At 27.7% G+C, this 23,536-nt stretch overlaps 1 protein-coding gene and 1 long non-coding RNA gene across 9 annotated transcripts; both read right to left on the reverse strand.

Moving 5' to 3' along the window:
- Positions 1-3,448: 3,448 nt before the first annotated feature.
- On the reverse strand, positions 3,449-18,122 carry LOC130942241 (probable leucine-rich repeat receptor-like serine/threonine-protein kinase At3g14840). 4 transcript variants are annotated; one of them, XM_057870956.1, is made up of 24 exons: positions 17,898-18,122; positions 17,414-17,582; positions 14,337-14,408; positions 14,124-14,192; positions 13,883-13,954; positions 13,715-13,783; positions 13,310-13,381; positions 13,113-13,184; positions 12,933-13,004; positions 12,734-12,805; positions 12,508-12,579; positions 11,979-12,050; positions 11,313-11,369; positions 11,063-11,125; positions 10,920-10,955; positions 10,614-10,657; positions 9,536-9,918; positions 7,601-7,730; positions 6,560-6,697; positions 5,351-5,469; positions 5,046-5,256; positions 4,704-4,941; positions 4,400-4,550; positions 3,449-4,116 (listed from the first exon to the last, which is right to left on the reverse strand). In XM_057870956.1, the coding sequence occupies exons 1-24, from the start codon at positions 18,007-18,009 to the stop codon at positions 3,718-3,720; spliced, it is 2,964 nt and encodes a 987-aa protein (XP_057726939.1). In that variant the 5' UTR covers positions 18,010-18,122; the 3' UTR covers positions 3,449-3,717. The 4 variants fall into 4 exon arrangements, with proteins under 4 accessions (XP_057726939.1, XP_057726938.1, XP_057726940.1 ...); XM_057870955.1 differs by having other exon boundaries at positions 3,450-4,116; positions 7,535-7,730; XM_057870957.1 differs by lacking the exon at positions 17,414-17,582 and having other exon boundaries at positions 3,451-4,116; positions 7,535-7,730; positions 17,898-18,025.
- Positions 18,123-20,325: 2,203 nt separating this feature from the next.
- Positions 20,326-23,536, reverse strand: LOC130940675 (uncharacterized). 5 transcript variants are annotated; one of them, XR_009070362.1, is made up of 6 exons: positions 23,042-23,536; positions 22,648-22,812; positions 22,308-22,481; positions 22,058-22,134; positions 20,790-21,660; positions 20,326-20,581 (listed from the first exon to the last, which is right to left on the reverse strand). It is a non-coding gene; the product is annotated as an uncharacterized LOC130940675 (long non-coding RNA). The 5 variants fall into 5 exon arrangements; XR_009070361.1 differs by having other exon boundaries at positions 20,790-21,462; positions 21,577-21,660; positions 22,058-22,481; XR_009070359.1 differs by having other exon boundaries at positions 20,790-21,016; positions 21,115-21,660; positions 22,058-22,481.

Here is a 23,536-nt window from a genome sequence, read left to right on the forward strand (position 1 = left end):
ATGCTTGATAAGTAATGGGTTAGTGTTTGGTGAGTCATGATAATGCTTGAAATGGATTTGGTTGAGTTTTGATGTGAATTTGTAGTTGGAAATTGTTGAGTGGTATTGATAAATTTATATGTTGGTATGTTGTGGGGTGATTGGAAAGCATGAGAGCATGATTTAGGAACATTTGAGGCTGAGTTGGTTGTGAAACAAATGGTTTAAAATTGAGAATTTTGGAAAACTAGAGATTTTGTAAACTTTGGTAAAAATTGGTTTTTGACCAATTTCGGCGGATCATAACTTGTTTTTCGGACCCTCAAATTTTGTAGAACTTATTTTGAATGAAAATTGGATCCGTGAAATTTATAACGTTTGAAGAACGGACGAAAAATAATTTTTAATGAAAAAGTTATTCGCATTTGAAGTTTGGATTTAAAAACAGAATTTTGCAAAAAATAAGAAAATCTTGTATGTGTGCGTATAGAGTATTTGATTTAAAATGATCATTAGAATTTTTAATAAATAGAGTGGTGTCAGTGGCTCCTCTTTGAAAATTATTTTTCAATAAAAATGAGTTAAACTTCTCATACCAAGCTCTAAGAGCTTGTCTTAAACCATATAAAGCTTTAGCTAGTTTAAAACATAGTTAGGAAAGGTTTTATTTTCAAATTCAGGAGGTTAAGCCATATAGACCTCTCTATCTATTATACCATTAAGGAATGCACACTTTACGTCCATTTGGAATAGCTTGAAGCCGCAATGAGTCGCATAGGCTAAGAGCAATATGATGGCTTCCATTCGAGCTACAGGTGCAAATGATTCATCAAAATCAATCCCTTCCTCCTAATCATAGCCTTGAGCAACTAATCTTACTTTGTTTCGGATAATGGTTCCATCTTCACCCAATTTATTTCTGAAAATCTATTTTGTACCCGTTACTTTTGTTCCATTTGAATGAGGCACTATAACACTCTATTACCCTAAGCCTTACCTCTAGCCGTAAAGTGAAGGATAACAAAGTACCACGACAGTCCTAAAGCTCATACCATACTATATATATATATATATAGAAGGAAATAGTAATACTAGAAGCCCGATCAAGGAGTAAAAGCTCAACGTCCCATAAAGCAGAATTACATAACGCAAAACATTCACACTCGATAACTAAATGCATTAAGGTACAAGATATGACATGTTGATAAAATATAAAAGATTATATATATATATATAAATATAATAGCCAAAAGGATACTAGCCGCAACTCGCGGAGTTTAGGCCGACTAGTTATATACAGACATAACAGAGTATTTGATTTAAAACAACTTATACAACTTATCTCTCAAATTAAGCCTCTAAGGCAATAGAGTTTAATAACAAAAGTGAGAGAACTACAACATAATAACCTAAACACACAGATAACAAAAGATCCTCCTCTCTGTCACCATCTGCAAACTCACCGAGGTGGGTTGCGACTTGCATTTGAAAAACAACAATATATGGTATGAGAACCGAAGGCTCTCAGTATGGTAACAGTGCCCAATATATAAAATGTAAGATTCCGGGATGCCAAAGGCAATCTTAGAACTTCACATCGATACAGATATTCATGCTTATCAAAATATATAACTTAAACCATAAACTATAAACAGGGTTATCTAAACTTAGAGGATTTCTAACTAATACCAATCACACCGCTGTATCCCACAGCCTTCGCCAACCTACCCTCCACGCGATCTCATCGCCACCGCCTACCGAGCCTCCTCAGAATCAGTAGAAAACACAAATAATGCAAACAAGTAAAGTATATATAGGGCATGTAGAACAATTAACAAGTAGGCAGACAGGTAGAAGATGCATATGATGAATGCCTATCCTATTGGCTCGTGATATCACTTGTCGGTCCATAAATATCAACCTGACACATCCTTTCAGACGTAACAATTACACTAACCTACATGTAAAACTATCAACTTCTTTTAGTGTTGGGTTTATGTGAACTTTGGAGATATCAAAATTACTCTGAATCGAAGTTTTACCATTCCACCTCATTGCTTTGAAATATTGAAGGACTACAATAAGTGGCTCAGCTCTCCCATCATCAAGATGTGGAAGAATGTGGTCCACCAACTGACCAAACAATATGCAACTCATTTTGTTATTCCTGAGAATAAAATAGCAAATGAAAGAAGTCTGTTAGTCATGTTGTGAGAAAATTGATATCAAATCAATACATTCATGGTCGTACAATACATATTCAAGATCTTCCGAAATAACGACCATACGCTTAGTCATTAAACCATTGCTAGTGATCAAGTCTCACAGGCCTTCCTTACCAACCACCTTACCAATCAGATCTATAAAACAAAAAGATGTTAGAACTCAAGTACACAAATACACTCATCATGGAAATAGCACCAAACAAAAATACACTCACCAAACATCTCAAAATGTTCAAGTCTGTCTACTGTTAGAAGATCAATAAAAAACCTCAACCTAAATTCTTCTAGAGAAAAACTTGGGTTATCCACATGATTAACTGTTGTTCTATGAGAGAATGTTAGTACCATCCTACTAACACCATTCTTCGAGATGGTCTTATTGTCAAATACTATGAAGTTTGTCATTGTGTACATCTCAAACTCTATGATGTTACCACTCTATTTCTTGGCTAGAGCCCTCGAAATAGTGGCATAGATCCTACCACCCTATTTTAAACAATACAAAAATAAATCGGCATCAATATGCGGCTAAGCATTCTTGAAACATAATATAATAAACCGGTAACAAACATGTTGTCTAGATAAATAATTATTAGATTTGTTGTTACCTTACAATCTTAAAGAATCATTTCAATTGAACCAATCTCATTCTCATTATATTTACTTGGAACTTCTTGTATCCTAACAATATAAATTTTGAAATTCCATCCAGTTTTCTGGCGTTCACATCAGTTAAAAAAATCAAGGCTTTCTGTCATGATGTTTCAAGTTGTACAGGATAAAAGATTCAAGGCTTATGAAGGAAAATGTTCCTTGGAGAATAACAAAATCTTTCAATGGCGGAACTACCTTTTAAACAAACACACTACAACCATTTTTCATGTTTTTAAAGTATAGATGTAGGTGTAGTGAATTTACCTTTTTATCGTACTTTTTTTATTGTATATAAGCAGCTGTAATTTAATATATACTTTTCTTTTCATTTTGCCAGTTGTCAATGACTCTAGCTATACATTTGTCAAGCAAATAGATATGTATTAGTTGTCTTTTATAAATTAACAGATATTTTTATCAACAATTGCCTAAAATCATCGCTAAAATCTTTCACCACAATTATAAAACTATTTTATTATAGTGGATAATATTTAAAAATTGTTTTTAAAACACAAATATAAAAACAGTGAGGAATTGAGGATACAAACTTATTTGATAGTTGAGATGGGTACTTTACAGACAATTAGTTTTTGTCCCAAACCAAAAATTAAAAAAAAAAAGTCTTTGTCCTCGCAATAAAATTGTAGACTATTTAATGAAGTTGTCAATCTATCTTTATGTGAAAACGATAATTAAAAATCATTAAATAATTGACAAAATTAATTAAACTAATTAACATAATACATGTTACTATCTTTTTTTTGGGTGTGAAAAGCACCATAAATTGTCTTGTATAAGGTTAAGTTCGTTTGGTAAAATCTCTACGGAATAGTAATGGAAGTTACACACACTCTATTAACTAGTTTCTTTGCTCCCAATAATATGATGAAGAATCAATGTGCATAGGATAGAGGTCAGACGAAGATGAAGCAATCCATTGTTCTTCAACAACATTATGTGACACATTATTGTTGGCCTCATTTATTTTATTTTCTTCCTTTTGATAGTAATATTGTCGCATTGCCTCTAACTTCATCTCATCCATTAATTCACTTTGATCTGAAACGAATTCTGGAACAATGGTTTTGCCTTCAAGCATGCTTAGAACTGAAGACATGGAAGGCCTAAGATTTGCAGTCGCATTGGTGCATAACAGAGCTACTTGGATCATCACCATTACTTCCTCTTCATTAAAATCTGAACCTAACCTTCGATCAACTAGCTCCATGAGCATGCCTTTCTCTTTCAACAAATGTGCCTGTCACAAGAACAATAATCATTGAAATTTTATCTTTTTATATATATAATTTATTTCATGTATAATTATTTTTTCGTGTACCGCAAAAAAAAAAAGAGTAAAGAATGGAGAACTATATTGTAATTTACATGGTGGAAACTCATGTGCAGTCGACTTCACGTGAAGTTGATATTTAAAAGCTGTTAGATGATTTAACTGATTTGACTAAATTTTCATCTAACAACTCTGAGATATCAATTTCACGTGAAATCGACTTTACCTGAGTTTTCACCAATTTACATACCCAATCAAGAAGATATAACACTTCCTCCTTTGATCGATGAATGGTATTAGCCTTTCCACTAACAAGTTCCAAGACAACAATTCCAAAACTATAAACATCTGCTTTGTCAGTCAAATAACCATTCATTGCATATTCAGGTGCCATGTATCCACTGCAAAATTAAAATATACCTTATGAGAATTAGATGTCAACATATATATTTCTTAGCGGGTAAACAAAAACATTACTTTGTTACTCTACATTTTATTTTGATACCAAATATTTTTTATGCATTCAAAGAAGAGAGTAAGAAATTGCAACTCACTATGTCCCAGCTATTCGAGTACTAATGTGAGTAGCATCCTCTTCATGGAGTTTGGCTAAACCAAAATCAGATATTTTTGGATTTAAATTTTTGTCGAGCAACACATTAGTTGCCTTAATATCCCTATGAACAATTTTCAATCTTGATTCCTCATGGAGAAAAGCCAAACCTCTAGCAATACCAACACAAATCTTCTGTCTCGTTGGCCAATTCAATTTTAATTGATTCTCTTTGTTCCCTTTGTAAATGAACAAAAAAAATACAAAAATAAGCATATATGTTGTTCATTTAAGAAAAATAGAAATAAAAAATAAAAAAGCATATAATTAGGGAATCATTTACCGAATAATGCATATGCAAGGCTATTGTTTTCCATATATTCATATATCAACAATAATTGATCTCCCTCAACACAGCATCCATAAAGTTTAACAAGACAAGGGTGTTGTAATGCTGAGATCATTGCTATCTCATTGATGAACTCACGGTTTCCTTGCTTTGATTTAGATGAAAGTTGTTTGACTGCTATTATAGTGCCATTTGGTAAAATACCCTACATTAAATTTTTAAATGTAGTTTTTAAACATGTGCAATGTTTTTAACATAATAATCAACGATGATATATAATGGATAGTAAGAGAGAATACCTTATAAACAGGGCCAAAGCCTCCTTCACCAATTTTATTGGAGATATTAAAGTTGTTTGTTGCTGCCTTAATTTGATGCAAGGAAAATAGACCAGTTTGTAAATCTAAATTTCTTAGCTCTGCTTAAGAAGCAATTAACAAAGTGAGATGTATTGTATGGGAAGATTTAAATAACATTAAAAGGTTTAGATAAAATAACTCTACTCTATTACCAAAATAAAGGGTGTGCTGTTTTAATTAATTAGAGCTATATTATACACATAAGCCATAACTTTATTCGAACATTATTTGCAAGATTGTTGAATGATTACTCGTCTAGTTTGATTGGTTAACAAGCTTAGTTAGTTACAATTGTATATCAAATTATTAGGTTTGTTATAGCAAACTCTTTACAATTTCTGTTTTTTGTTGTTATTATTATTTAAAAATATTATTTATACACTAAAATCAACTACTAAAAATATAACTGTCATATATTTATGTATAAATATATCTATTATTTAACTTATTTTTAATATGTATTTTATACTAATATTTAATTTTAATAGTTGATTTTAGTATACATATAACATGATTAATTATTATTAGTGGTCCATATAAAATTCGCTTGAACTTTGTAATACACTAGTATAAAAAATATGTAATTGATTATTGTCAGATCTACTGAATTTGCCACTAATTACTAATGAAAATATCCGACGGTAATAATTAAAAGGATGATGAGTTTGTGGCGGGTTTACCTTTGAAAAAAATATGAAAGCCATTTTAATGTTTTGGCATCCTAATTACTATAGAATTATTCCTAGCAATTATTTAAAAAAATTATGTAATTTTTGAAAAAATGTGTAATATTAATTATAATAAAATGTATTCTTTTGAGTAAAAGAAAATCAACCTAATTAACTATATAATTTTCTACCATTAACAAAATATTTTCTGTTTTTTTTTTTTTATAAATAGGTATATGTTTTATTTTGAGATAAATATTATAAAATTAAAGGTGTGTCAAATATATATATATATATATATATATATATATATGACAAAAAAAAGATCCTTTTCGTTTTGGTAGATTAAGAAAGAAAAGACAGAAGAGCCAAATTCAATTTTGTGAATGGCAATTCTTGAACGTTTTAGTAAGCTAAGATTAACAATAATGATTACAATTAACAAGTTAACAATAGTAATATAATTGGTTCGTGGGTTTACCTTTTTCTAATGATGTTTTCTTTCTTAGACAACCTTTCCACCAAAGTAGACAAATAATTAGGATGATAACTATGACTGTTGGAGCAACAATTCCAGCCATTAGCCTTGTAGATATGTGATTGTGCTTAGGTGTTGAGTCTGGGTGGTTATTAATAATAGTGAGATAGGATAATCATGTTTTATAGATATATTAAAAGATGAATCAATCAAACTCTTCTAAATTACAACAATTAATAAAACGATAAAATGAGAATTTAATCGCTCTAAATCAAAATTGTAAGAGTCAAACGTATAATAGAAATTACAGAGTTAATATATAATGGTTAACTTCTTATTTTATTATTTTATAAATATTTTAACTTTATTGTTTTTTTAATTCTAGCAAAGGATATACATAAAGTTTTATTTTACAAAAAAGTGACAAAAACACAAGAATAAATAAAAAAAAAACACTTCTGGCTTGATAAAATACAACTTTTAAATGGTTTTTGCTAATTATTAAAAATATAGAGACAAAAATAATAGATAAGGATATTTTTTTTCCATAAGCTCAGTTTGAAAATTATTCCAAGACATAAATAAATAAATATATGTTGAAGAACGGCTAAAAGATTTAGATATAAAAGTAAGATAACTAATATATTTTAATATTATAATTTTTTGTATTTTTTAAAATTATAGAAAGTACATAAATCGGATCTTCTTTTGTATTTAAAAAATTAAAAAAATTTAGAGTGCACAAATCAACGGATTCAACTCAAAAATCGAACGATCTGATTTTTATACCTTTTAAAAATTAGACATTCGATTTTTACTTCTGACACACTATAACTACATAAAGCACCTATATACTTTATAAATACCCTCTACACCATTTCTATTTCTATATCTAAATTAAAAAGTGCATTGAAAAAGAATCTTAAGAGAATTGTTAAACTGCCATACAGCTAAATCTAAAAGAGAAGATAAATTTACCAGAAGTGACAGAAATTGCTGATATAAGAGGGCCATATTGTGATCTATATGGAACACCAGTAGTACCTTTCCCTGCCCAATATAACCGGATCTCTAACTCATTGTTGCTCACGTAAGCACTCAAATTTTGAATATTTGCCTTTCCGATTCCTTTTGCTTCTTTTGCAATATTGAAATCCTTTAGAACACGCTCTCCCTGAAATTAATTTCGAATTTAGAGTAAAAATTAAATTACCATTTATTTTATCTATAGCTAAATACAGATCTTCTGTATGTTAACATATTTGTAGCAACTGATTCTACATGTTATCAAATATTCTTTATATTATGATTTGAAAAAACAAAGGAACTTGTCTGTTATGATACTACTTCAACCAAAGATTTAAGTTAATAAAAAAAAACACATAAATAAATATATTTTTTTAAATAATTTTTTTTTTAGATTTGTTTAAAGTTTTGCATAAGCCCTTTTTTTATTTTTCTTGTGTTGATTGAGGACCAAAACAAAATTTTTGATTTTTTAATTATAAAAATTTTGATGTTATGTTATGATATTATTTCTATTAAAAATTTAAATTAATAAAAATACATAAGTAATTATATCTTTGACACTATTTTTTTATATTGATAATTGTTAAAATCATTGTTCCTTGTCAACGAAGAAATGAAAATGCATAGAAAGAATCAAACAGATACATATAGGATGAATGAATCTTAACTATTAAGATGAAAATGAAGCAGAGCTTGGAATTCTTGAGGTAGAGTTATTAGAGCTTAAAAGATGAGTCACTTTCTCATGGCTTATTATTACACATACACAAACTCTCTTATATAATAGTAGCTGTTCTCCTAGCTCCTTTTCTAACTAACTCAACTAACTGCTGAGCTGGCATCTAGGAGTAACTAACTTATACTACTTGTGTCATCAAAGAGTTATATTAGAAGATAGATTTAAAAAAAAAACATGAAGAGAAATAGAAATATATTTTTTATCTTAACTTTATAATTTTATCCTTAAATATACTTATCAAACACATACAACTCAGATAGCTAACATAGCCTTTGTTTAATATCATCAAAATCTCAATATTAAGAATCAATTAGTTGAATAAAAAGAGTAATATTAAGTAGCCAAAATATTATGGACAATAAAAAATATATATAATTAATAATATTTGTACTTATAAAAGAATGTGAATAATTTTTGTCTGTAATTATCTTTCCTCATCTAATTACACTAAAAGTTAATTTTAAATTTAATATGAATTAAATCTTAAAAATTACTCTTTCATTATTATTACATTTATAATTCTATAAATTTTTTCCTAAATAAAAATTTTAAATTTTGATATTTTTAATCCTAAAAAAATCTCAAATAACCTTAATATATTTTATAAAAAATAAAACATCTTATATTTGATTAGTCTCTATTTATTAAAAACCTTCAAAATTATTTTTAACCTACAAAATAACATAATAAATAATAAACAATAAATTAACACCAATTTATTAATTATAAATATTATGTGTTTAAAATTATGATAAAATTTGATAAATATTTGTGTTAAAAAATAAGAATAAATTATTATTCCACTTTGAAAAATATAAAGAAAATATTACGTAAGTGAGACAATAGATTAGTGATTATAAAAAATTAATTAAAAATAATGACAATTAAAATTTAAATTATTCTAGCCTCTACAATATTACATAGGTACAGTGAAAAAAAATTAATTAACATTAATGATATTCAAAGTATATTATTATGATTAATTTTTAATGCAATAATATATATAAAAATTAAATTATAAAAAATCTCATTAATATATAATATGTTATATTTTAATAGTTAAAAATATAATGTGATAAGTTAAGTAATAAGAGAGTAAAATAAAAAAATCAAAATATAAAAAATTATATAAATAAAATTAAATTAAAAAAAATTTTGACTAACCATGGCTTAATTATTTTGATTCACAAACTTTATAATCAAATAAATACCTGAATGTATACATCAAATATACGCCTTCCTAGGCTCTTATATGTGGTGCCATTGATAAAAACGATCTCTGCAAAGTGGAGATTGACGGTGTAGTTTCCATTTGCCAGGCAAAAGCCATAGTAAGTCAAAGAAATGGGAGAACCACGTGCCTTTGTATAAAGATCAGCATCATCAACTATGTCAAGTTTGGTTTCATTTTCTAGGATAAGGTCGTACGGATGAACATTATCCATGAAATCACCACCAGTTGTACTAATTGCCCAATTTGATTCAACTGTACTTTTCTTAAATGCTACTCCCTCATATGAATCCCTCTCATATATTATCCTTCCTTTCTGTACATTACTATCTCCACCACAATTTATATGGAAGGAATAATAGTCTGCCAAATGAGAAACAAATTAAAAGTCTAAAATAAACTTATTTAACTCATATAATATATTATTTTTTACCTATAATTCACAATTTAAATTTACTTAAACAGTTACTAAAATTTATGTCACTGACAAAAATAATTTTAAAAGATAAAAATGATCAATAAAACTTTGAAATGATTTAAAAATATGATAAAAATAATAAAACATCATATTTTTATCAATGACAAACCACTTGTCTATTTGATATAATATTTTATAAAAATATTTGAATAACTATTTAAAAATTAACCAAAAAAGAAGAACAAAATTTGGTCTATAATTTTTTTTATTTTTTAAAATTTTGGTCATTCACAAAAAATAAGATAAAATAATTTTACTTAATATAAATATCAAATTTTAAAAATAAAAATATTTTATTTTTTTTAGTAATACTTGTAATCTACATAAAAAAAATTAATATTTAAAATTATTTTTAAAAATATATTTAATATTTGATTTTTTTATTATGTTTTTAAATTTTAAAAAATTATTTATTTTTCGTGTTTTTTTATATTTTTTACTAGTAACATAAACTATCAATCCTATTCTAGTAATTTATCCTCTAAATTCTCAAATTTAATTACATTAACAGCCATCTATACCGTTAATAGTCAAGTACACAATAAATAAATAAACAAACAAATAAATCACATCAACTTACATTTTGGGCATTTTTCTTTGCTTTGCCCACAAGAAAGAGGTCCTCTAAACAAAAACAGTGGGAAAAAAAATTAGTTGTAATATAATTTTAACAGTGTATATAAAAAATTAGCCATTAAATCAATCATTTATATAAAACACATAATAGAATATAAAATATAAATTAAAAATAAATTAAATATATTATACACAAATTTATAATAAATAATTTAATAACTAATTTTTTTATATACACATAATATTTTTATTCGTCCATAAGTTTCACAAATAGGTAAAGGAAATTAAAGAGAGTAAAGATAACAATTACGTGTTGTTGCCTTTTGCAAAACTCGCAAACAAGTTCCTACGGTAAATAAGAAATATGTTAATTAAGGCTAATTAAGATAATTTCATGAAATATATATATAAAAGAAGGTGAAAAAAAAAGAAAAAAAAAACAATATTTCTTACATGTTTGACGTTTGACATGTCACTGTTTGTGGGGAGTTGCTGAAGTTGTTATATGAAAGATCTCTGTGCACACGTTTTGTGTAATAAAAGGGAAAAAAAATAAAAGGAGAAAAGGGAAAAAAAAGTATTTTCAGTATATTTTTTATTTCAAAAAAAGAATATTCAAAATATTTGAAAATAACAGAGATAGAACTAATTAACAGATTGGACTAATTAATTAAGCATAGGAGCAATTTATATAAGAACTCACACGGATGCAGTCCAATCGGCGGGCACTTGTCCGGTGAGAATGTTTCCAGTTAAATATCTAAATGAAGAAACAAAAAAAAAAAAAAAACACAACAATATCAAAATTCAAAAGCCTAATTCAGTGCATGTATGATTGGATAAATGTATGAGTCATTGTTGAACCTACACACACATTATAAAATTAGTTTCGATTGATTAACATACTAAAAAATTTTATATAATCATTCAAACAGATTTATATATTTAAATAATTTTTTAAATAATAAAATTAAACTAATTATTTTTGTTGGTGTAATAATACACCATTAATTGTATGTGTAAAATTCGATACGTACATAAAAATTAAATTTATATTATTTATTATATATATATTTTTTTCCATACCCAAGAACGCATAGGCAGCATATATAGTATTTTCTTTTTAGAAAAAAAAAAAAAACTATCATCAGTAGATGCAGTATTTCTAATTGGCTACACTATATGATAACGCAACTCAAATTTTCAAATTGACTATTTCTGTTCATATGTAGAAAATATTTTCTTATCTCTTTATATGTGCAGATAAGAAAATATTCTCTACAATATGTAAAACAAAATTTCTTTATGTTTAATTTGCTTTCTTATGAATTACATGGAATACATATGTAATATCAACTACTTTTCTTACATGTACTTTATACTTGATAGCGATGTAAGAGGCTTTGGAATTTCTCCTCCTAATTTGTTATAGCTGAGGTCTCTGCAAGATAAAGACAAAGGATCATAAAACAATTAATAATGGTAAGCCAAAAAAAAAGAAAGGTTAAAATTAACAATATCCTTATTATTAGAATTTAGATGGAGTAGATCTAATTCAGCTTCAAAAATTAGTTTATGAGATAAAAATATTTTTATACTTATAAATCATTTAGATATCATATCATTAAAAAAATATGAGAATTATAATATATTCTTTTTATGACAAAAAATATTCTTTAGAGCATAAATATTATAAATAAGTGGTCCAATAATATTAAATTAGATAAATTCTGATACTATATTTGAAATAAAAATAAAATAATTCTATTCAATTCTAAAAATAATTCATCAGTAATAAAATAAGATCGTCTCATATACTTATAAATGATCTAAAAATTATATTCTTAATATGAGCAACAAAAACTGTCCAAAAAGAATATCAGTAATGTAGCACTTACAATGTTTTCAAATTTGTAAATTTTCCAAGATAGTTAGGGATTGTGTCATTAATGTTGCAACTCCTTAATATCCTAAGGCAAAAAAAAAAGAAGAAGAAGAGTTACACAAAAAATTAACGAAAGAAAAAATTAATAAAACAATCAGAAAAAATTAATCACTCTGCACATAATATTTTTGTCAATCAAAACCAAGTTAGAATAATACACTATTTTAATTTCAACTCACAATACTCCCAAGTTTGTCATATTATCGAGAGGTGGGAATTTAGACTGAGGTCCATTCAGGTCACTAATCCTCCTGCATTATTCATATTCGAGGCAAGGAATAACAATAAAATTTTAATAATAAAACAAGGAACGACTTTAATTTTAAAACTTTTGATGCTGTGTGGAACCATCATATCATATATGATATATATACTTACAAGTTTTCTAAGTTAAGTAAATATGAAATTTCAGATGGAATTGGCCCAGTAAAACCACTCCCCTGTATTTCTCTGTCACAATATGATTAAACTTTATATATATATGCAAAGGTATGAATAGACAAAATAACTAAGATATACATATAATTAAATCTTAGAAAAACAAATAATGGATCTCACAGATCTTCAAGTCCTGTCCATTTTTGTATGAAATTAGGTATTTTTCCTGAGAATTGATTATCACCAAGACGGCTGCCAATAACAATAAATTAAATAATATTAATTCAGAGGAAAAAACCTATATATTGTAATACTAATATATAATTATAATTAGTCATTGAAGATAAAGAAATTAAAATAAATATAGGAAAGCTTACAGTTCCTTTAATGTGATTAGATTTGAAAATGTTTCAGGCAGTTCTCCAGTGAAATTATTAGAGGTAAGATCCCTGTAGCATTCAAAAAGAAAATATTTGATAACAAAAAAGAATTAGTTAAAAATAGTTATAATTTGTCTTATTTAATATTTATTAATTATTGTAAAAATTAATAAATATTAAATACGATAAGTTCTGTCTATTTTATTTATCTTCTTAACATTACCGCATTTAGAAATACCATGTATATACATATATCTATATATGAGCCATTAATATATAAATGAATATTAATATTTATGGAAGATTATTTTAATAAGTAAAATTATAGATTCATGATATTAAAATTTTATACTGATAATAATTAAAATTAAATTACAAAACATTATATAGTAAAAGACTTACAGTATTTCAAGGTGTGGAAGAGATCCAAGAACTGAAAGATTCCCATAGAAATTATTGAACTCTAAGGACCTACGCAATTTTAGATTAAGCTATATACAATGAACATTTTCACTAACGTTTTAAAACAAAAGACGGAAATTATTAAAAAATGGATAATCAAACACTTACAAAGTTTTGAGAGTGGTGATGTTTGCTAGCTCCTTAGGGATTTCACCACTCAGTCCGTTTGCAACAAGTGCACTATAGAGTGAATGAATAATCATACGTATCATATCATAATACTTTGACTTAATTTGATGAACAAAACATAATTATAGATCTATATGGATATTTAATTTAGTAAGGAGAAGAACAGAATGAAGCTAAAAAAAGCAGAGAAGGAATTATTAATAGAGAGAAGAGAGCATACATTTTGGTAAGGTTCATTGTACCCCATTCTCTAGGAATTGTACCGCTAAGGTAATTGCGGGTAAGGTTACTGTTAAAAATGACAAAACAAAATAAAATAAAATGCATCATAGTAGGTAGTGAAGCATTTGAGTAAATGCATGCATGAAAGATTATTAATTATTGATCCACATAAGTATGGTCTCTTACTTCAAAGAAGACATTTATTACATACATCTCTTGAAGGTATGGCAGCTTGACAAGTTCTGGAGGGAGCTTTCCTTGAAGATCTTGTGCACTCAGAATTCTGTTCATCATTTTATTTTTGGGCAACAAATTATTGGAAAATAAGAAATAATTTGAAATTATAAAATATATATATATATATATATATATAGAATTAACTATTTTTTTCGTTCCTAAGATTTTGAAAAAAAAAATCAAAATCATCCTCAAATTTTTTCTTATCAAATTCATCCTCAAGAATCATTTTAAAATCATTCTTTTTTATCTCAATTCAATTTTTTTGGACAAAATTACTCTTGATAAAAATAAAATAAGAAAAACCCTTATCACCGTAAAACAACACACGCAGTCTCAATCTTTCTTATTACTCCCATCATATCTTCTGAATTTTTTAATCTTCTATATCACTTCCATCATATTTTTTTATAGGTAGATGCTACAATAAAAACTTTATATTATCTTTATGTATAAATATTTTATTTTAATTCTTAGATAATAGATTGGATAGTTAAATTTTGATATTTATAAAAATGTTGTCTTTATTTAAAATATGGCTAAATAAATAAATTACACTTTTAAATAAAACATCTTCATAAAAAAATATTTTTACCATTTTTATTTGAGTAGTTGTAATTTTTTTAAACATCATCAAAATTTCTTTCATTCTCGTTACCTTCAACAATAATAATAACAAAATTAGAGGGCATGACGGGGAGCTAGGGAGCTGTTGTTGCCGCTAGTTCACCAGAGGAAAGGATGTTAGTGTTACAAGTATGAGGAGTGTCGAAATTAGTCCCACATCAAGGAAAATAAGGAAGAGTGAGGAGTTTATAAGATGAGAGACTTAATAATTTGACACTTTAAGATTTTGAGTTGGATGTGGTGTCTTCTAAGATTCTCTCACTTGATTTCTCCCCGAATTCTTCTCGGTTGTCGAGAGCTCTTCGTTCGGCCCAACAAGGAAGGGAGATAGAGAGATTGTTGCCATTGGTTTGCCGCCGCTACTGCCGCTAGTTCATTGCTGCTGCCACTAGAGTTCCACCGCGTGTGCGTGTTGTTGCGATGATACCAAGCTCTGTCTGAGACGACGCTGGTATCCCACGCCACCAAGTTCTTCCATGGTTTGTCAAACTGATTCGCTGCCACTTAATTGTTTGTGATTTTCAAATCGTGCCAAGCTTTCTCTCTCTCTCTTTTCCATACTCCATTCTCTATCAATTTATAAGTCAAATTTAAAATTGAGTTTTTCTTCTGATGATCCTTTAAATATCTTCTGTCATTATGTGTTATTCTTTCCATTGTTATTGTTATTTGAATGAAGGGGTGCCTGGTGCTGTAATAGATTCAGATTGATGGATAAAGTGTTATGATTGACGTTAGAAAGAGATGGATTTTTTCAAAAGAGTTATAATTATTATTTTTATTAGGGGTAAATTTGTTTAAAAATTATATTTATAATATTAAAGATGATTCTAAAAACAAAAATATGATAAGGTTGATTTTGATTTTCACCTAAAATTTTAGGGACGAAAAAAAATATTTAATCTTTCGTAATATTGTAATAGAGATGACAAAAAAATATAGATTTCAATTCTTGTAGAATCCTAAAAAAAAAATTAATATAAGACAAATTAAAAAAAAGAAAGTCTAAGCAAATTTAACCTAAATATAAAAAGAGGCTCTTGTATAAGAGGACATGTTTAAAATATTATCATTGATTTATCTTTTATTATCAGTTTAAATTGTGAAAAAAATAGTTTTATGACACCATATATAATATTTCTCTTAGTTACTCTAAACTCTAAAGTGAGTAAACTGGTAAAATGAAAAAATAAAAGTATAATTATTACTCTTAAATTAAGATAATGTGACCCATATATGATAGAAGTTATTCAATTATGATTAATTTCTCAATTTATCATTTTATCAATCTTTTTATTTTAAAATATCTCTTTTATTTCATTAGAAATGAGAATCAATATAAAGGACACCCTAATAGTCCTAAAAAGGATCACACCCAAAATATGTAATATAAATAGTCTAATATGATAATTATATTATTTATTTATTTCACAACTTGAATACATGATCTTAAGATCATACAAAAATAACTCAATTCGTTATTCTAAAATTTTCTTCGTCAATTAACGTAAAATATATCAAACAAAAAAAATATATATTAAAATTTATTTGCTATACTTTTTTTTTTCCAGGACTTATAGTTTGATTATAAAACTTTTTCGACATAATTTCATTTAATAATTTTTGTTTTGAAAGCTTATAAATTCGTTGCAAATTTTATTCAAAAAATTAATTATTCCATTATTAAAATAAATAATAAATAATAAATAAAAGATATTAACTATCGATTGAACGGCCGAATTTTAATGTATGAGCTCAAGTACATTCAAGGCTCATTTAGTTTGAATAATCTTCTAAATCCCAAACTTTTTATTCAATGAAAGATCTCTTGTTACCTAAAAAATAAAATCTCTTGTTTGGAGAGCTTCTCGTCTACCGACAGGTAGCATTTTTTAAGTTGTATAGTTGTATAATTATTTATTTATTTTATTTAATAATAATTTTTATTTATCGTATTTTTTTTAAATTTCCAACTTTTTTTACTATTATATCTTTTTTTTTCTTTTATCATCTCATTTTCTCTCTCTGTCGAGATATTTTTAGGAGTATCCCCTTCTCCTTTTTTAGTTCTTTATGGACAACTATATTTATCTATTAATGAATAATTTTTACCTTAGAAAAAATTTTATTAAAAAAAATTTATATATAATTATCTTTATATAAAATTATTAATTGAAAATAATTAAATAATTTAATATATATTTGATTAATTATATATTATTTAACAATTTTTTAAACTATTAGCTTTACTTAAAAATTATTATAAAAAAATTAATGAAGTAAAAAATAGTATTGTTTATATATATCATAAAATTATTTTTTTAAAAAAATTTTAACGTATAAAAAAAAGACATATAAATAATAATATCCCTAACAGTTCATATATAAAAGTATAATACTAGAAATGATAGAGAATATACATACATGGTAATGATATGGCAGAAGTTGTCATTAGCAATGGAGCAATCACATGAAACATTAATTATTTCTGATGTTGAGCGAATTGGGGTTGAAATAATCCCCCCTCCACTGCATGGATCTATGTTCTTCAAGTCCCAACCGAGCGTTTTTTTTATTTGCTTCAGAGCTTCCACTAAATTCAAATATATTTTTTAAGAGTTTTCTTTTATGCTTGATTCTCGGAAGAGATCAGATAAATAAATAATATCCTAGTTTTCTTTCAAATTTACAATAAACCTAAAAACCGAAAAATATTCTTAAACTACGCTTACTTAAGGGATCCAACCGTTTTTTGAACTAATTAAGAATAAGCTATATACATGTTTCTTTTCATAATTGAAAGTATGAAAAATTAAAATTGATATTCATATAAGTTATAAGAATTACTGATAATTTTTTTTTAAAAAATAAGATCTTTCTTTATTTGGGATAATAGGATATGGCATACCTTCTGTGTCTGGCAGCCGAGAAGCAGCTTCTGTAGGACATAGCATGAAGCAAAGTGCAAGGAATGATGAAAAGAAGAAAAGTTTAGAGGAAGAAGTGATGATCATCTTCATAGGCTGATTATTGAGTCCTATCTAAAAAGATAGATCATAAAATGAGAAACAATCAAAGATATAACTTAAGGTAGAAAAATGGAATATCTATCAGTTATTCATCACTATAGAATTTTAATGTGAACGTAATAAAGAGCTTGTTTGTTTGCGTCAGATATATAAAATTTTATATGAATTATTTATAATTATAGTGAGTGTATATTAAAATGAACTACTAAAATTAGTTATTAAGATAGAATATATATTAGAATATAAAATATATATTAAAATATAAGATATATATTAAAAAAATTAAATTATATATATTTTTATATATAAAAATATAATAATTAATTTTAGTGTATAAAAATATTTTTAAATTATTTATGTGTTTTTTTGTTGATTTAATTTTTCTTAAAAAAATATTATAACATGATATCAAACTTTTTATATCAAAAAGTATAGAGTTTAATTTTTCTTAAACTCCAAAAATATAAAAAAAAACTTTTAAAAAAATAATATTATAAAAAGATTGAATAGACTTTCAAAAATTATTTTTTAGGTAATTTTTTTAAAATTTTTTCAAAAACTATAATTTGATATTTAAATATTTTATATAAAAATATCTTTTCGTTTGTTAATTATATTTTTTATAATAATATAAAAATATTTTTTTTATTTGTTATGTTAAAATATTTTTTAAAAATTGTAGTTCGCATTAAATTTTAAAAAAAGTTTTTTTTTTAATTAAAAATCCTTTTTATCATTTAATGCATCCAAACACACAAAAAATGATAAAAAAAAAATTAAAAAATGGCAATATATTAGTTAAGAATTGAATGGTCGGAACTCGGGAGTAAAATGCCAAACTTTGAAGATTTTGATGTGAAAGAAATAAGAGAGGCAGAAAGGATTGGTAAAGGGTCCACGTAGGGACATGCATGCATAATTGAGCCAGCGCGACTACGCGGAAAAGAAGAGTAGATATTTTCATCAAATTAAACTTCAAAAAAAAATAAAAAAAAAACATAAAGTATAGGAAAAGAGTAGATATTAACTAGTCAAGAGTTGATTTTTCAAAAGCATTCAATTATTTTATAGCTCATGTACGTCGGTTCAAGTTGGCACTTGGCAGAGTTCAATAGTTTATATTAAAAAAAAAACAAAGCATTCGATGATAGCATTAATTTCTTGGAGTACAATTTTTTTAAGGTTTTATCTTTAATAAATGCATAGTAAAATTATTATAAACTTTAAATTTTTCAATAAGATTTTCTATACTTAACGCCAAATGTCTTTCACAAAGCGTCTTTAAAAATATTCTAAACAAATAAAAAGAATGAGGACTCATTTAACTTCTACTTAATTTCTTATTTTACAAAAAATGAAACCTCGTATAAATAAATATAACTCTGAAGTAAAAGATAAATTTGGTTTGTATGTAATAATTATCAGTTGCATTCCACGTAGAAATTTCCAAGTCAACATGCATAAATTGGTTGCCAATGACTTTAGTTAACCCTTTCTCTAAATCATGAAAGATATAGATATGCATGTCGGGACAAATTCCAAAATTTTATAATGGACGGGGACATGTTGGGACAATTTCCAAAATTTCGTCAGGATAGACATATATGTGGGTGTAGTCTCTGATGGCTAGATCTATCTGAATCTGATGGCTAGAATTACTAGAGGTGTGGCATATATGACATGTACATTTTGATACTTGGAGATAGAAATAAAGCTATGTTGACTGTGATTATGACCCATTTATATTGTGATAAATTTCTTAATCAAACTCGATAAAGTTTATGTCTGCTAAACATTCGTAGAGAGGAAGAAATAAATAATATACTAATGAAATATTAATTTAGATAAAATTAAAATTTCGGTGAAAATACGGACACTACAAGAAAATAAATTTTTTGTCACGCTTTTAAAACGTGCCAAAAAGTGTCAAAAAATATGCTGATAGTTTTTTGTCACGCTTTTTGAGTTATCGGCACGTTTTTGAAAGAGTTACATCCGCTAGTGTGCCGGTTGCTCTATCGTCACGCTTTTGTGAACTTATCGGCACGTTTTTTTTGGCATGCTTTCATCTCTTACCACGCTTAAAAAGCGTGGCCATAGATATTAACCTATAGCTATGCTTGAGAAGCGTACCACAAATTGTACATATTGCCATGCTTTTGAAGTGTACCGATTAGGTTGGTTTTGGCTACGTTTCAAAAGCGTGCTGATAAAGCACATACAGCTCACCAACTAAAACCTTTTGCCACCCTTTTAAAGCGTGGCCTATTCCTTTGTCAAATTAAAAAAAAGGAGAAAATTAGAAGGTATAAAAGAATTGATTTTTTATTGATTTACATGAATTATTTATATGCTATAATTATAATTAAAAAATTACAATTCTATAACAACTAATAATTGAATTAGGACAAAATAAGTTTATCATTAGAACTTAGGAGATCACTAAAACTATCCAATTTGTGGCTAATTGATGACGAATCCCGAAAGAGAAGCTCCATTTACTTCGCCTTTGGGTATCCCCTATCCAGTCCAGAATATAAGAACAATCTTTCCGCTTCAAAAACTGCCCTTCACAAGAAAGTAAATGTTAATGTTGTTCCAACAAAATATATATTCAATATTGTGTTTATACACACATCTTCTACACACAATCTAAACTAGTTAAGACACAGATGTTGGCTGAGGACACAAAGAATTATTCTGTTATACCCAAGCTTTGTATTTTGTGTTGATCAAATAAGAGAAGACAGGAATCTTCACATAATTACTACCTGAAGAATGTCCAAGCATATATTACCATGAACATCTACGTTTGGATGGAAGCAGGTGTTTTCAAATTTGACCTTTGGAGCCTTAAAAGGGTAATCATTGGGAAACGAAAGTGACAACTTGTACTCAGTTCCTTCAAACACATGTCTTTACTTCCTGTTATTGTCCCTTTCCAGCAGAATATGTTGTCCTCGTCAAGAAACGCAGATATACCTAAATCTCTGCTCATCTGAAATTCCCATGAACACAAAGCTTCAATAATTAGTAATCTTTTTCCAAATACAAGAGAAAGATCATATATATGTAGTGGGCATATAAGCTTCTTACCATTAGCGCCATCAGTTCAGATTGCAATATGTTCAATAACAATGGCCACAAAACAATTAAGGAGTTAGAAAGAAACAAGTACTTTAAGATCTTTTTTTACTAGGAACATAAAAGAATTAAAACTCCATTGCAAAAACTCAATCCATAAAAAAGAATGTGCTTTCTTGTTAGAATAATGTAATAAAGATGAAACAATACATCTTTAAAGAAAAAGACAGAACAAGAAGGAATTCATGATTTCAAATAACAGAAGTTCTCCTTTTCTAATGTTATATGGTAAGGGCTGCATCTGAAGTATGTTAGGCCGAGCATTATTGACCTGTACTTCTCCCTGACTTCTATATCCAGCTGCATTAGAGAAAATATAACAAAAATATATTCCATTGATTTAAGTAAGATGTTAGGCACTTCACATACAAAAATTAGCTCAACTACTAACTAAGATGTCTAAAATCAGTGCACCTGGCCCTGGTACTACTAGAGACGAAGTGCCAACACAAAATTGAACTGGTTCCAGTATCTTACTTATCACCTAATACGACAATCCTAGCAATCAGAACAAAAAGAAAAATAATAAATTGTTTGTTTCAAACAGAATAGAGTTCTACATAATAGTTGAGAAGTCAATGCTCAAAGTAGTCAGGTCAAAAGTGCTCAAAGTTTCACCTTAGCAAATATTACATGATTCTACATTTATGACATGTTTAAAACAAACTCCTAGAGTAGGGGAAAAAAAGATAAGAAGCTTAACTATTTCATTTTTAGCCATTCAAAAAACTACCAATAAGAGGAACTAAAAGATCAGGGAGTACAGAAATGATGCTTGACATTTAGATGATGTCCATAGGAATTTGATATTCCCTTTAGTTGTTCACTACAAGCTTTATTTTGCATCTATCACATGTTTCATGTACAACATAAGAACATAGTTAGAGAAACTTACCATCTTCAGTTTCCTGAGTTCTCTCCTGGCCATATTTGGACAGAGATTTTAAAAACTGATCGTGCTTGTGGCCAATCCTGATAGATATTACAATAGTCCAACTCAAATCATACTTGAATATATACATGTAATTTTTTAGTTCACTTGGTCCTTATTATTTTATTTCAGTTTACATATATAGCTAAGATTTTCTTCTGTTTTGAAATTATTGAAACTTATGGTTTGAGAGGTTAAATATACAAGTCAATACATTATTAAAAAAGCATGCCTAGAATATATCAATAAATTATAGAAGGCTTGAGAAGAAGATGAGCAGTGCTGAGAAGAAAAGAGCAGGGAAAGAATAGGAGGAGCAGCACCACCACAGGACAAGCAAAGCAATAGCAGTTCAGCACCACCTAGCAGCAGCGGAGCACTACCAAAACTGCAGCAGAATAAAACCAAATATTCAGAAGTTTAAAGAGAGAAAAACCTAAATCCAAATATCATAATAGAACAAAAAACAGTTTAGAATAGAAAAATCAGAAAAAAATGAAGAACCACGAAAATCAAAACCAAAAATCAAATTCAAAAACAAATAATCAGATCACTTTTCAAGAAAGCAGAATCAGTCTTGACATAACCGCGCTTCACAGCCTCCTCAATGCTATCTTTTTCGCTAAGAATCACTTCATCTAACACATTCTTTTCTAAGTTATTTGCACAAATTTGGTAGCCTTTGCACCACCTTGCCCATCGAAAATTCCAAAAAATGCCTGCATTCATCATATCCAAACAAATTGTGCTAATTAGATTTTTCTCCAAATCCATTCCACTTAAGGTTACATTCATTATGGTCCTTCCCTATAATTCATGAATCCCATTAACAAATAAAACCCCTAAATAATTGACCAAACCCATCCACAAAATTAGAATAATTCATCTATGTTCAAACAAATTAAACATTCCAGAAAACAAATTAAAAAAAAAGTAAAATTTTGTTACTAGTTTTTGTTGTCCACGTAGGTTATCGCAGTAGAGTAGCGATCTTGCATGTGCTCCCTCCTGCCTTTCTTGCAATAAACAAAGAAGACATCACGCTCTTCCTCCATAACATCACGCGGTGCCGCAGCAGAGGGTGTTGGCAGAATGCCAAAGGCCAAGGAGCTAACAAGTATATCAAGCCTAGCAGGCCTCTTCCTTTTCAAAACGGTGCCATTTGGTGACGTAGCGGAAGCTGAAACGACAACAACACCGGAAAGCGAAGCTGGAATAGGCGGCTTGGGAAGACGAAGACGCAACGGCGAAGAAGAAGAAGCGGGAGAAGAGCAAGACGACGCCGTAACTGGGACTCGCGAAGGCGCCATGAGAGCGACAACGAACCACCATCGCTACTGCCATCCTACGTGTCTGTATGAAAAGGATGGAAGAGGAGTGCTCGAATGAAGAAAATGAGGGAGAGAGGGAGGCGCTGCTGCAGCGTGAATTAGAGTTAGGAGA

Source organism: Arachis stenosperma, chromosome 7 (genome assembly GCF_014773155.1).
Source record: "Arachis stenosperma cultivar V10309 chromosome 7, arast.V10309.gnm1.PFL2, whole genome shotgun sequence".
NCBI classification, from domain to species: domain Eukaryota; kingdom Viridiplantae; phylum Streptophyta; class Magnoliopsida; order Fabales; family Fabaceae; genus Arachis; species Arachis stenosperma.